A 13647-nucleotide genomic window follows, 5' to 3' on the forward strand; every position below is an offset into this window, starting at 1 on the left:
CTGTAAAGCTGTCAGTCATGTTGGATGAGGAGCACACCACATGGTATTGTTGCTTCATCTTAAATTGCATCTGCAAAGACCCTGTTTCTAAATATGGTCACATACTGACGTCCTGAGGGTGGGATGTTGACAGGAATTTGTGTTGATAGCATTTACCTGATAACGGTTACCCACCAGAGGATGAGGAACCGGGAAGTCTGTGAACTTGGCCCACTCTGCCTATATGTCTATACAAATCAGGTTTTATGAGCACATAGCATAAATTCTTGTGGATGTACTGTCTCTTGTCACTTCCACTTCAGAGTGGAGGCCATGAGGGCCACATAGCCTTAGGTGTCAATTGCCTGTCCTTTGGCAAGATGCTTTAAACTGTACCTTTCTCTAAGGACTTGGCTCCACAGAGCCCTTGGTGGAGGTCAAAAGAAACAGAGCCCTATACAGATTGCTGGCTCACCAGAGAAAAGTCTCAAGAAATCAGTGCTATGGAAAGTGTTTTAGATAAGAGCTGTATTTAACGGTCTGGTAGAATAGAAGGGAACAGTAAAATGTCCTGTTCCATGAGATAAGGAAGGAGGGCGGTGCCGATCAACTCAGCAGCTCCCAGAAAAAGGGGTCAAGGCAAGAAACCGTATGACAAGTAAGAATGGAAAGCAGTAGTCAGGTATATTAAATTTTATACTAAATGTTAATGTCCTACATTCATCTTCCAAAAGGAAATATGAAAAATCTCACAAAAGGTAAAGGACTGATATATAGGGTTTTATTCATTTATAAAGAATTAATTTTGTGGTAGCGATATAATTCAAGGCCCTGTGCATTCCAGGTAAGCATATTACTGGTGACTATATAGCCCTGCTGTGATTTAAAAAAAATTTTAAACAGGTGTATTCAATACACTTAGAAAAGAAAACGTAATGGACAGTTGAAACAAAAGATAGCCAAAAATATGCAAAGAAATTGCACACAAAAATAGAGAATAAAACCTGCAGGCCACAGCAGGTTGTGAACACTGAAGCCTGAGTTTGTGTGGATGAAGCCTAATTATTGATATGAAGACATCATACAACATAATATTTGTGAACTATTATGTGGTATGTGGAAAAGAGGGGTAACCATGGTGACTATGAGGGATTATTTTTTCCCGTTGTTATGATTAAACACCCTGACAAAGGCAACTTAATGGAGAAAGGATTTATCTTGCCTCACAGGTGCAGGTTATATAATCCATTGAGGTAGGGAAGTCAAGGCAGCAGGAGCCTGAAGCATCTGATCACACTATGTAACATCAGAAGAAGCAAATAATGAATAAGTACTTGCTATTGCCCTGCTCACTTTTCCCACCTAGACAACCTAGGTCTCTCCACATCAACGAGCAGAATCAAGAGAGGCCCCCATAGCCATGCTCTGAGCCCAGACTCTTAAGGTGATGCTAGATTTTGTCAGGCTGATAATTAACCCTAAGCATCACAGATGTCATAAGGCAATTCTTTCAGAATAGGCTTTGAGTAGATGCAGGATCTGAGAACACAGGCAGGTAAGTGGTTCAGAATCTAACAGGAACCTGAAATAACTGTTATTATCCCTAGCCATGATACCCCCACAAAACAAAACCACCTACAAATCTAGACAGCCCCCAGAGCGCAGCTTCTAGGCCTGTAGGCTGCACAGCTCTGGGGCTGACACCTCTCTGCTTAGCACAGGGTCATCAGTGTGGGGGAACCTCCCTCTGGGGCTGTTAGCCCTGTTGGGTGGCTTCCTCACAGCTCCACTTTAGAAATGAACATTCCAGAAATAGGGAAAAAAAAAAAGTCCACAAGAACGGTGGTGGAGCACTTGTGTAGTGTATGCAGGGCCTGAGTTTAATCTGAAGGGGGGGGGCAAGGGAGGGAGGGAGGGAGGGAGAGAGAGAGAGAGAGAGAGAGAGAGAGAGAGAGCGCAAAGTGAACATTCCAGGAGAAAGGAGCCAAGAGACAGGAGGATATACCAGCCTTTGCTTTGCTCTTTTGACCTTAAAGCCCAGATTCCAGGGAAGGAGTGGCAAGGCGTGTGTGGGCTAGGTTTTCAAGCTATCATTGTGATTTTTGAAGCACGATAATGGGTGTTCTCTGTCTCTTTGCACCCATGGAAGACTTCTGAAGCCAATCACCTGTAGAACTCCTATCAAAAGAAAGAACATGCCTTACATTATTGAGACAGTTGTGGATGTTCTCTGATCCGAACTCACTGCAAGGGCTGGGGACTTGGCTCAGCTGCTAGTGTTTGCCTGGCATACATAAAGCCCTGGGTTCAATCTCCAATCTGTGTAAACTATGTACAGTGGTGCACATCTATGATCCTAGCACTGGGGACGACAAAGGTAGAGAGGAGTACTGGAAGATCAAGGTTATCCTTGGCTACATAGAGTTTGAGGCCAGCCCAGGCTCCATGAGACCCTGTCTCAACAATAGCAACAAAAACAACAGTAACACAATTAATTAATTAAAAAGGGGGAAGAAAAAAAAAGAATGAATAAAACTAGAAACGTGGAAACAAATGGCTAAAATATTGAGAGGGGAAAAGAAGTCTTAGCAGGGATAGAGAGAAGCATTCTCATAAATAGCTAGGGAAACTCGCAGGGTGAGGAAAGACAGGGAAGCTGTGGACAGCTATGTGGAGCTGACTTCTCTTAATGGAAAGACACTATCTGTCCTGCCCCCAGCGAGGCTCAGACTGCCCCTGTCCCCAGTGTTGCAGATATTTCATTTCCACGCCTGCCTGTCACCATGCTCCTCAATTGCTGGTGTTTGCGACCCCCGCCTAGTTTGAAATTCATTAAATAAGAATCATTGCCTCCTGTCTTATGCAGGCACACACTTACAGAGCACCCAGGCTGCCTTCTCTCTGTCAGGGACTGGCTCACAAGTACCCTGGAGGCGGCTAGGGATGGCATGAATTTGCTTGGTTTGAATCTGCTGATGAGGCAATTCTGGGCAGGGATTTCCTGGGCTGGTCTGTGTGCATATCCTGGCGCCATCTGCCCCGCCCCCCACCAGGCATCGGGAGGCCGCGGAACCCCCTTGTTCGCCTCCTGACCTCCAGAACACCCAGGCAGGGAGGAAGGGAGTGGGCATGGTATGAAGACCCCCACCTTGCTGGCTTGCAGCAAGCTGGGTCCCAGAGCTGGAGGCAGCTCATTAAACCACCTGAACCGCATGTAACTCTAGTCAGTACCACACAGCACCGCACCAGCGATACATGTAAATTAAAGTGACCACAGGGCCTGCTCCCCTCCCACTGTGGGTGGGCAGCCTTTATTCCAAGGTTGAGGCCTGGACGCCTCCGATCTGAGGAGGATTTTTCCTAATGATAATGAGCCCAAGAATGGGCTAGCCCAGTGGTGTGGGCCAAGTCTCTTTGCTTTATCCTCAGTCTGCTCCATCTGTCTCCTGTTTAGACCTAGTCTCAGTAGGTGATTAGTAGGGCATTGTGGATCTGGTTGGGGCAGAAGGTCTTGAACCTTGACCTGGGGGCACAGTGTGCTCAAGAGGTACCTCCTGGGCAACCTGATTATACTTTTATTGTTTCCTAAGATTGTTTGGACATCCCAGCTTGTTAGGAAGCTCTTGGAGACAGTCTGTCGGGATGTCCAACATCCTGTTGGGGTGGCCTCTATACCTGTAAAATAATAATGTGAGGGTTAGGGACGATACCAGGGGACCTTACGTGGCTGAGCCTTGGCCTGAAGGTGGACACAAGACCATAAAGGAAAGGGAGACATGGGCCTTAGCACCCTTTGGGAGTCTTACACAGGGCAACTTGGATGTAGAACATGGATCAAGAGAAACAACTGGTCTTCAAGGCCCCCCTGTGGTTTTGGTACCCTGTAAGCTTCCCCAGATAGCAGTGGACACTGGGCCTCATACCACCTGCTGAAGTAGAATCCATGATGGGAGGACCAGGTGACAGCTGTTGCCCACTTTCAGAGCCTGGCTGCCCGATGGATGGGAATGCTTGTTCCTATGGTGACTGAGCAAGCCTCATCGCTTCTGCCTAGTGTGGAGAATGGCTCCCTGGACAGCTGGCAGTTGAGGCTGGTTCTCAGGGGAAAGTAACTGTGTCTCCTAGAGTTGCCCCCAAATCGGGTCTACCCTAATAGGTGTGGACACAGCAGCTGCTGATCTGTGTCCAGTGCCATTGGGAACTGGCTACTGAAGAAGGCCTGTGTGGGACTCTGCTGCCCACTCTCAGGACCAGGTCTTCTGCCTCTAGTTCTGTCTTATAGCTCACTAGCTTTCACAGTGGCTGGCATGCAGAAATGCTTGCTTCCTGGCTGTGTGACCCCAGAATCCCACCAACTTACTGTCATTGCTAGGAGAGGTCCCCTGGTGCAGAAGGGACCCTGTTGTCTAAGCAAACTGACCAACTCCAGGCCACCTTAGGTATCCAGGGGCTCAGATACATAAGATGAGAGGGTTCCCAATCAAAGTTGTGAGCTGTGGTTCAGAGGGGTCTGGAAAAGCGTCCTACCAATAGGAGTCCACCACTCAGTGGAGCACGTGCACTCAGCTGTGGCTTCTGAGGTACCCACGCCTCCCAGGACATTTGGAGATGAGTGGACTGTTATAGAAAGGTCATGTCTCTATAGGGTCCTGGTTCAGTCTTCTGCCATTGGGTCCTGACTCTGTGCCTCCTTACAGTCTCTGAAGGCTTTGTGTCACCTGGGACTAGCTGGTGGCCTATGGGGGCTGACAATCCCCAGGGTGGGCAGTGAGTATGGCCTGAGGACTCCAGCTGTGCCCAGCACATGTCACTGGGGGGGGGGGGGGCATGGGCTCTCAGTACAGGCCGGCGGCTGGGAGCAGCTGGCCACAGGCAGGACCTGAACAAAGGGCGCTTTGAGCAGCTTGCATGCCGGCACCGAGCCTCCGGCCAGCTGCCCCTCCCGAGAATGCAAGGCTGGCCCTCTCTATGGCTTATTGGGGCCCATGTAGAGTCAGAACAGCTGGCCCCAAAGTCTGCTGGCTGGCTGTGTGCTGAGAGGGCTCGGGAAATGGCCATCTTACAGGTTTCCTAGCTATGAGAGGGTGGAAGGACCCTAGTCCTAGCTTCCCAAGGCACCTTTATGCTTACTGTTAGGCTACAGGGGGCCTAGAGGTATCTAACTCTCTAGAAACTGCCCTGTCCAGTGTTTGGAGGGCCTCCAGGAGAACAGCCAGGCCTTTGGCCCCATGACCTTGCTTTGCTGGCCCTCTTGTAGGGCTCCTATTCACATGGGCTGACCCTTCATCTGAAGTAGTTAATCTTCCAGTCAGATTTCAAATTATTTTTTCATTAAAAAGATAATAAAACAGTAACATTAGAGACACTGAACACTCATGATAAGCATCTTTGAGCTCCCTTGATTGTTAAACAAAAAGAAACAGGAAAAAAATATAAGCATCTTTCATCTGAGGATCCAAGGTAGTCTTCTCTACCCTGGCTTTGCTGTGGGCCACAGGTGAGTGATTGTAGCAAGCTGAACCTCCACCCTCCCAGAAATGGGATTCACCAGCTGATAAAAAGAAACAATAGATTAGACACCCGCAGCCTTCAAGGGTGGGCCTAGGAGGCTGTGAACTTTGTGCCGGCCTTTCCCCTGTTCACCCGCAGCTTCACCCAGGTAGAGCACCTCCCTTACTTTAATCTCCACCCTTTAGGCTCATATGCGGGCAGATCTCTGCTTCGATGTGTGTGTGTGTGTGTGTGTGTGATATGTGTGCATAGGTGTTCCCAGCCAATCAGACATTTCGTCACACCAAGCTTTTGCCTTCTGCAGCCCCTGCAGCTCACTTGGGTCCAGTTTGGGGGTACAGGGTCTACCTGTCAAATGAGAAAACTTTCAGTTCCCACTGGGAAGTTTTCAGTGGCAGTGTGTCTCTTCCCAGATGTCCCTGCCAGGATTCAGAGCCCAGGATGCCACCAAGTCCCTGCATCAACTCGTTCCAGCACTGCAGTAGTAAGATGAGATTACAGAGGACCTAAGTCCTTGGATGCTTCCTACCTTTGCTCCACTGTTCCTTATCTTTACAACAGAAGCCACAGCAAGGGTCCATTTTGTCCTTTGCAGGTCATAGATCCTGTCCTCCACATCGTCTTCCCCTTCCTGTCCGTTTCTTCTTTTATTACGTTTATTCCCTTATTTCTCTGGCACGTGTATGTATCTGGGTGTGCATGTGGTAGTCAGAAGACAACTTGCATTGATCGGTTTTGTTCTTCCATCTTGAGGGTTTGGGCATCAAACTTGAGCCAACAGGCAAGTGCCTTTTCTTGCTGAGCCATCTTGTCCCCACTCCCCTTCCTAAAATATGCATGAGGTAGGATGTCTCATCTTGGCTACATCTGTCTGTCTGAGTGCTCAGCTGAGCAGCATGAAGCTCGTTCACACTGTTGTGTAGCAGTTCTCACCTGTACCTTGAGAACTCTCCATCTTCACAGATAACTCTGGTCCTGTTAAACACTCACTCCCTGCCACCTCATCTTGCCCTGGCAACTTGGGGCCCTACAGTTATACTACAAGTGGGATCTTTTGGAACTTTTCTCTCAACAGAAGGCTCTCAAGGTCTGTCCATGCTGTGTTGTGTTGGAGCGGACTTCCTTCTGAAGGAATATTACGTGCCCTCCAGTATCTGGAGCTTGTTTTCTCTGTCCTCTTGGTGGACATTGCCTTTGGCTATTGTGTACTTTGCCAAAGTAAACACGGTAGACAGATAGCTTCTCAAAGCCCTGCCTCTCTTTTGGGGATGTAGTAGAATTGCTGGGCTCTGTGGAAGAGCTTTTTTTTTTTTTTTTTTTTGAAAAATAAATGGTCTTCTGTTTTTATAGATGTATTTCTGTGTGATGCTGGGGATTAACTCAGGGCCTCAGCCACACCAGGCAAGTGCTCTACCAACTATACTTTATATCCCCAGACTAAAAACTGTATTTTTTCTGGGTTATTACTTTTTTTTTTTTAAGATAGAGCCTTGTTTAGAGAAGACTTGAGTGGGTGGTAACTCCATGCTTCATGACTTGGGGGGGCCATTGAACCATGATCCCAGGATCAGGGGTCTGGTGTCTTCCTCAGGCAGCCGTGTATGATAGCTCTGCCTGTCTGCCTCCTTGGCTGCTCTAGTCATTGCCTGTGTTTTGCTAGACAGCATCACCTCTCTTGATTTGTATTTCCAGTTAAGTGACATAGAATGTCTGTTGCTGTGAGCATTCTTTCTCAGTTGCGTGTCTTCTTCAAATAGCTGCCTATTCAGGCCCTCTGCTTTTCTAAAACATTTGTTGTTGTTGTCATCGTCGTCATCTTTGGTAGTTTTATTTTAAAACAGGGTCTCATTAATCTAGGCTGGCTTCAATTTTTCTACATAGCCAGTGATGACCCTGAACTTTTGATCTTTCTGTCCCTATCCCCCTAGTGCTGGGAGTCCAGGTATACAGTACCACACCTGGTTTATACAGTACTGGATATGTAACCAGTATGTACTGGATACAGCCCTGGAAATGTAACCCAGGGCTCCATGCCTGCTAGGCAAGAACACTATCAACAGAGTCTCAGCTCCATCAGCTTTGCTTTTTAAAATAGTTTAAAATCATGTGACTCACTCCTTTGAGATACAACTCTCAACACTTAATGCACGGGAAATAAGCTGAGTGTGGCAGGGGGTACATCATGTGGATTGGGACCAGCACACAGGCAAAGTGACAGGCTACAAGATGCTGCAAGGGGGGTACACCCTAGAGATTGTTGCTTTCAGAGCCTGTCCACACCTCTCGCTCATGGCTCTGGCATGGATACGTCATTAGACAATTCCTCTCTGACAGAGCTCATGAGAGGTGGCCAGCAATTGGCTCTGGCCCCTGCTGCCCTTTTCTAACTCTTCAAGGGTCTAGAGGAGACAAGCACCAGTATGACAGAGCCAGGATGATTGTATCTCCCCGGGCTCTTCACACCTGCCTCAGACCCACCTGCATAACCTCTAGCTCTCCTGCCATGCACAGAAGACCACCAGGATAGGGGTGCCAGGACCCGCACAAGGCCCAGGCTCATCTGTTTTTTTTTTCTTCCCCTTCCCTTCTTTCGCTCACTGTGGCCCTGCTCGTTCTGGCCAGGCTCATCTTCTATCCTTACCCAGGACATTTCCTGTCACAGCCAGCCAGGTAACTGGCTCTTATGTCTCTAGGTCACCCTCCATCCTAGGCCATTTCCTGTTAAACCTTGGTTTCTGTCCCTGATCCCCCAAGACCTTGACTCATATACACTATCCCTACTCACAGCCACTTCCCAAACCTCTTCTGTCCTCACGTTCCCAGATGTACCCATGTATCGGTAGCCATCCCTCTGAGAGGCAACTAGCCTCACTTGCCAGAGTCCACTCCCAAACCCGAGAGCCATGCTTCATCCTGCCTGTGAGAATCTCATAGGCTTTCCTCCCTATGTATGAAAGAAGCACAGTGGTCCTGCCTTGGTGAAGACAGGAAAAGCTGCAGGCTCTATGCTTGCTGTTTCTCCCTGACACAGGAGTCTCAGCCATAAAGCCCTCTGCTGCCAGGATTCAGCCTAGCTCTAGTCCAAGGAACAATGGTCAGGGTGGGAGGGGCCACTGTGTCTCAGCCCACGCTCATTGGCCCAGGGACAGCCCTTTCTTTTATATCTCTGGGACAGAGCTCAGGGCCACACTCCATCAATGTCCCCTGGCCTTGAGTCCTTGGTTCTGGCAGCATGCGGATTCCTCTGGGAGGCTCTTTAGGGAGTTGAACACTACTGGGTGCATTGGGCTGGTACTTTTATTGGTGGGGAGCACTGCTAGCACATTAGGTGGCTGTCACAAGGTCTGGGGGTACTGGGATGGCCTAAATAGACAAGGGGTTGGAAGTGGGGGGTAAGAGAGTACATCTCACACACCAAGTCTCTGAGGACATGGAGAACCCAGAAGATGGCATGTGCCTGGGGTCTAGGGAAACTTTTGGGTGCACTGAGCCATGAGATTCTTTGGGTGGTAGCCCATAACCTTTGACCTCAAGTGGACCACAGGAGCAGGCATGTTTGTGGGGTGGGTGCTAACAGGTATTTATGTGTTCTGTCGAGAAGTTTGAGACCTCTCATTCAACACTGGGATTCTACTTGGATTATCTCTATAATATAAGTGAGCTTGAGGCCTGGCCCTGCCTGAGCAGGGGCCGACTGTGCTGGGACAGTGGCTGGCATCAACCCTGTGGTCTGTTCTACAAGCTAGCCCCCACTAACCCTGCTACGGACTAGGGTGTTGTTACCTGAACCAAACTGTCTCCACAGTGTGTCTCCTACAGATTCACACTATAGCTAAATGTTAATCCCTCACTAGAGTCCGAGTGTGACTTTTGGTCTGAGCTCCTAGCTCCAGCCTACACGCAAAGCTGGTGATAACCATTTTATCTCTGTCTAAACACTGGCTCTGGCTATGTCCTGCCTAAGACAGTGTTGTTTTCCTCGGCCCCTTTCCTAGCAGCCCCTGAGCCCTGCTGATTAACTCAGCCCTGCCTGCCTTGGACATAACTAGCCAGACATTTTCAGGGGATGAAGGGGCTCAAGTCTGCTGAATCCAGGCTTCACACTGTGTCCACATGCTGAATAGGATTTGGAGATTTGTGTAAGGGGGTCTTGCTGTTTCATGTAGCCAATCCCAAAATGGGTTTCCCTCTAAGTACTAGGTCAGGGGGCACCTTTAGCCATCAGAAGCCATTGCTAAGGAGATACTTGAGTAATGACAAACATCTGCAAATGAGAAAAACTGGATGATCAGCCAGCTGGGTGATGTATGGCCATGGAGTTGGAACAGAGGCCTTCTGCCTGGGCTAACACTGTAACTAAATATTGGGCCTTCCCATGGTCAGGCGTGCTGTCTCCCATGAAGTCATATCCTGTGGTGGGGATTGGGAGTATGTTTTTTTATGTTGGCCAAAGATACACACAGTACTTTGGGCAACAGCTCTACAGGCCCAGGTTCTTAAGAAACAAAGATGAATCAATATCCCTGCAACCCAGCTACTCACAGATTGTTCGTTAGTTCATTCATTCATTCATTCATTCATTTGTCATTCATATTCATTCATTCAACAGGCCAATACTGAGCGCTGGCTGGAGTGAACGAGACTATGGCTCCTCCCTGGTGTGCTCAGCCAAACAGGGCCCATGATTGCCAGCACTCTCTTGCTCTCCCACACATAGCCACACACCCCCATTCCCAATGAGTTCACTTCATGGGCCAAATGCTTTTCTCACAAGGAAGGAGCTATGATCTCCCAAGCTCACGCCTTCCATCAGTCACTGCTCGTGCCCAAATACAAGCCAGGTGGTGTACTATTTTGCCTTAATTAAAAACATTTACATATGATGGGCAGTATTCAGCCCCCACTCATGGTGGACTCTCCAGCAGCGAACAGGTGGGGGCAGGGCCAGCCAGTGTCACCCGTCAAAGAGGAAGTTCCCTCCAGGGCCAGGCTCCTGAGGGAGTCAGGCAGGGAGCCAGCTGGAAGCGGGCCTGAGCAGCACAATGCTTTGTGGCTTCTCGGGTTTGTGGCTTTGCACAGTCCCCTAACATATGTGGGAGTGGTTTCACCTCCTCACCCCAGGCCTTCCCCAAGGGCCTCTTACCAATGAAGGCTGGCTGGGAGCTGGGGAACAGGTCTGGGACAGGGCTGGAGACCTGGAGGGCCACAATGGGTTGTAGTTCACATGGAATGCATATTTATTTCAAATCCTCCCATCACCCACTTGCAGTGGGCTACTTACATTTTCATGCCATAGCAGGACTAAGGTCCAGACCTGAGCTGCCCGGGGATGGAGCAAGCAGGAAGGGGATTCTCACTCAGGACAGCCAGTCTATGACAGTAACCCTGTGGCAAGAGCTGGGAGAGCACAGAGACTAGCAGCAGAGTATGGATACCCCAGACCTGCTCCTGACATCACTATTCCATGGCAAGCCAGCCAGTGCCTCACTTTCCAGATACTGTTTGTGTGACAGGTCTTTGGGTGTTTCGTTGAAGAGGCAGATAGTAAAGGCTGAGGAAGGAGAGGCTATTCACCACTCAAAGGCAAAGCCCCAGGCTCACCTTGACTTGCCAGGCCTCCAGTGACTGTCCCTTCAGTTTGTGTCAAGGCCGTGTGAACACAAAGCAGTACATTTGCTCTCAGCCAGTGCTGTGACAGACTGGGAAGGCCCCAAGACTGCTGCTAGCTGAATTATAAATCATGGTCAGAGGCTGAGTCAGGTGACAGAAGCCCTCTGTCTGGCTATAGTTTTTATTGGGAGAGCTAATGGCACCAGTTTGTTTTTTTTAACTTGGTTCTCACACCAGTCACCTGCATTTATCTATTTACCTTACTATTCATCTACTTAACCAACCATCGATACACCCACTCATCCATTCATCCATCCATCTGTCCATCCATCTATCCACCCACCCATCCACCCACATCCTCACTCATCCATCTATCTGCCTATTTATCCACTCTTTCATTCATTCATCTATCCATCCACTCAGGTACCTATCCACTTGTCCACTCACTCATCTCCTCTTCTATCCATTCACCTTTGTGTCCATCTGTGGGAAAAAAAGCCTCGCGTGGGAAGAGAGTCTGGCGGGATCCCATGGTGGTCCGACAGCAGGGTCCCGGGCGGGCTTCCCACACTGCTGATGGAGGGTCCCACATTCACACAGCCACCGTGGGCTGGCAGCTACAGTTCAAGGTTCCAAAGGCTGGGAATCTGGCAGCAGGTGCAGGAAGGCCCAGGCGACACGTGGAGTCTGGTTTTCCAAAGCTTTTATTGTTCATGGCATGGTGAGTGGGTGTAGATGGTGTGTGCCCCCACAAAAGTCAGGGGGGCTGGCTTTTTATAGGGAGGGGAAAAGGGGCGGGAATAACTTAGTGAGCTATGCCCCCTGGCCTTTAGATAACTCATTAATATTTTAATCTCTGGAGGTGGAGACTTATCAATCATGCCCTCTACCTGCATCCTACGTGATTGATGGTGCAGGTTAAATGGCCAAGGCCCGACATCCCACTCTCTTTTCTTTCAAAAAAGGAGGGGCAACTCTGTGTCATCTGTAATCTGCAAGGTGCAGGTTAATGAGAGATGTGGACCGCACAGAGTAGTCTGGAATCCGGGAGCATGGGGAGATAATTGCCATCCCTGACAGACAAAGTCCTGTTGGGTCTCCGGCTACCTCAAACCCAGCGCTTTACGGGGGGTGGGGCAGAAACAGAGCTGAACGCCTTCCATCCCAGAGGGTCTCCGGGTTCAAAAGCTCATTTGACCAGGCTATGTCTAAACCATCTCTTCACTGCCCAACATACTTACTCTCTTTTAGTGAAAATTTTGGATGAGGGAGTAAAAAGAAAACACTATGTAGGCCAGAGGGTGTAGCATAACTAAGCCAAGAGTAATGGGAATTGAGGGTAGGGTTTGCTCAGTCGGTAGAGCATGAGACTCTTAATCTCAGGGGTGTGGGTTCAAGCCCCACGTTGGGCGCCAGCTGTGGAAAAAAACCTCACACGGGGAGAGTCTGGTGGCAGGGTCCCAGGCGGGCTTCCCATACCACCAGTGGTGGTCCCACATTCAGTTCAAGGTTCCAAAGGCTGGGAACCTGGCGGCAGCAGGCCCAGGAGACATGTGGAGTCCAGTTTTCCAAAGCTTTTATTGTTCATGGTGTGGTGAATGGGTGTAGATGGTGTGCGCTTCCCCCCAAAAGTCAGGGGGGGCCTGGCTTTTTATAGGGAAGGGGAAAAGGGATGGGAATAACTTAATTAGCTATGCCTCCTGGCCTTTAGATGACTCATTAATATTTTAATCTCTGGAGGTGGAGACTTGTCAATCATGCCCTCTACCTGTGTTATGTGACTGATGGTGCAGGTTAAATGGAGTTACCTCATCCAAGGCCCGACATCCATCTGTCTATCCACTGCAGTAGCCTGGATGATAGCCTGGGTTTCTCTAGCTTGTAAAGCCCTCCCTTTCAGTGCACTCCAAGTTCAGAGCATATGTGCATACACTGGGAGAGGCCTGATCTGTGTGAACTGACCTAGGAGAGCTGTTTCACACTCTCAGTAAAGACCACAGATGGTGGGTGTGGTGTCTCCAGTGTGAGGTAGAGCTATGAGCTAAGGGGGACAGTCCTCCAAAGACACATGTCCTTGAACCCTCACTTTCAGATGTAGAGCTTGAGCTCTGTGGACAACACAGATGACAGCGCTGTTGCCAGACCCAGTCATTATACCCCAACCATGGTGTGGAGTCTTTCCCAGCAAATAACAGCTAACCAGTGTCTACCCTTAGTGTCCCTGGGCTCAGTATATTGACCTCTCCAGACAGGTAGTATAATCATAGGCACTACTTGTTATCACAGATGGTACTTGTTACCTCAGCAGAGGCTCCTGGCATGGTTGCCTGGTGTAGGTGCTCCAGTCTGAGTGGTGATAGCCTCTGATACAAGCTTACTGCCTTCTTTCTCAGGAAATTGTCCTTGTGGTGTTCTTTGGGACAGAGTATGTGGTCCGCCTCTGGTCTGCAGGCTGCCGCAGCAAATACGTGGGCATCTGGGGCCGGCTACGCTTTGCCCGAAAGCCCATCTCCATCATTGGTGAGTCCTGCCTACCCATCCTGTAGA

At 49.3% G+C, this 13647-nt stretch overlaps 1 protein-coding gene and 1 non-coding gene across 5 annotated transcripts in view; both read left to right on the plus strand.

Moving 5' to 3' along the window:
* The window catches only part of Kcnq1 (potassium voltage-gated channel subfamily Q member 1), a 319040-nt gene that overhangs the window by 58551 nt on the left and 246842 nt on the right, over positions 1-13647 (plus strand). For all 4 annotated transcript variants that reach the window (XM_076913905.1, XM_076913913.1, XM_034508125.2 and 1 more), the window contains exon 3: positions 13494-13620. In XM_076913905.1, coding sequence (XP_076770020.1) covers positions 13494-13620 — 127 coding nt within the window. The remainder of the gene's footprint in view (positions 1-13493; positions 13621-13647) is intronic.
* Trnak-cuu (transfer RNA lysine (anticodon CUU)) lies at positions 12439-12515 on the plus strand. Its single transcript has one exon. It is a non-coding gene; the product is annotated as a tRNA-Lys (tRNA).

The sequence above is a fragment of the Arvicanthis niloticus genome, chromosome 1, assembly GCF_011762505.2.
Source record: "Arvicanthis niloticus isolate mArvNil1 chromosome 1, mArvNil1.pat.X, whole genome shotgun sequence".
Classification (NCBI taxonomy): domain Eukaryota; kingdom Metazoa; phylum Chordata; class Mammalia; order Rodentia; family Muridae; genus Arvicanthis; species Arvicanthis niloticus.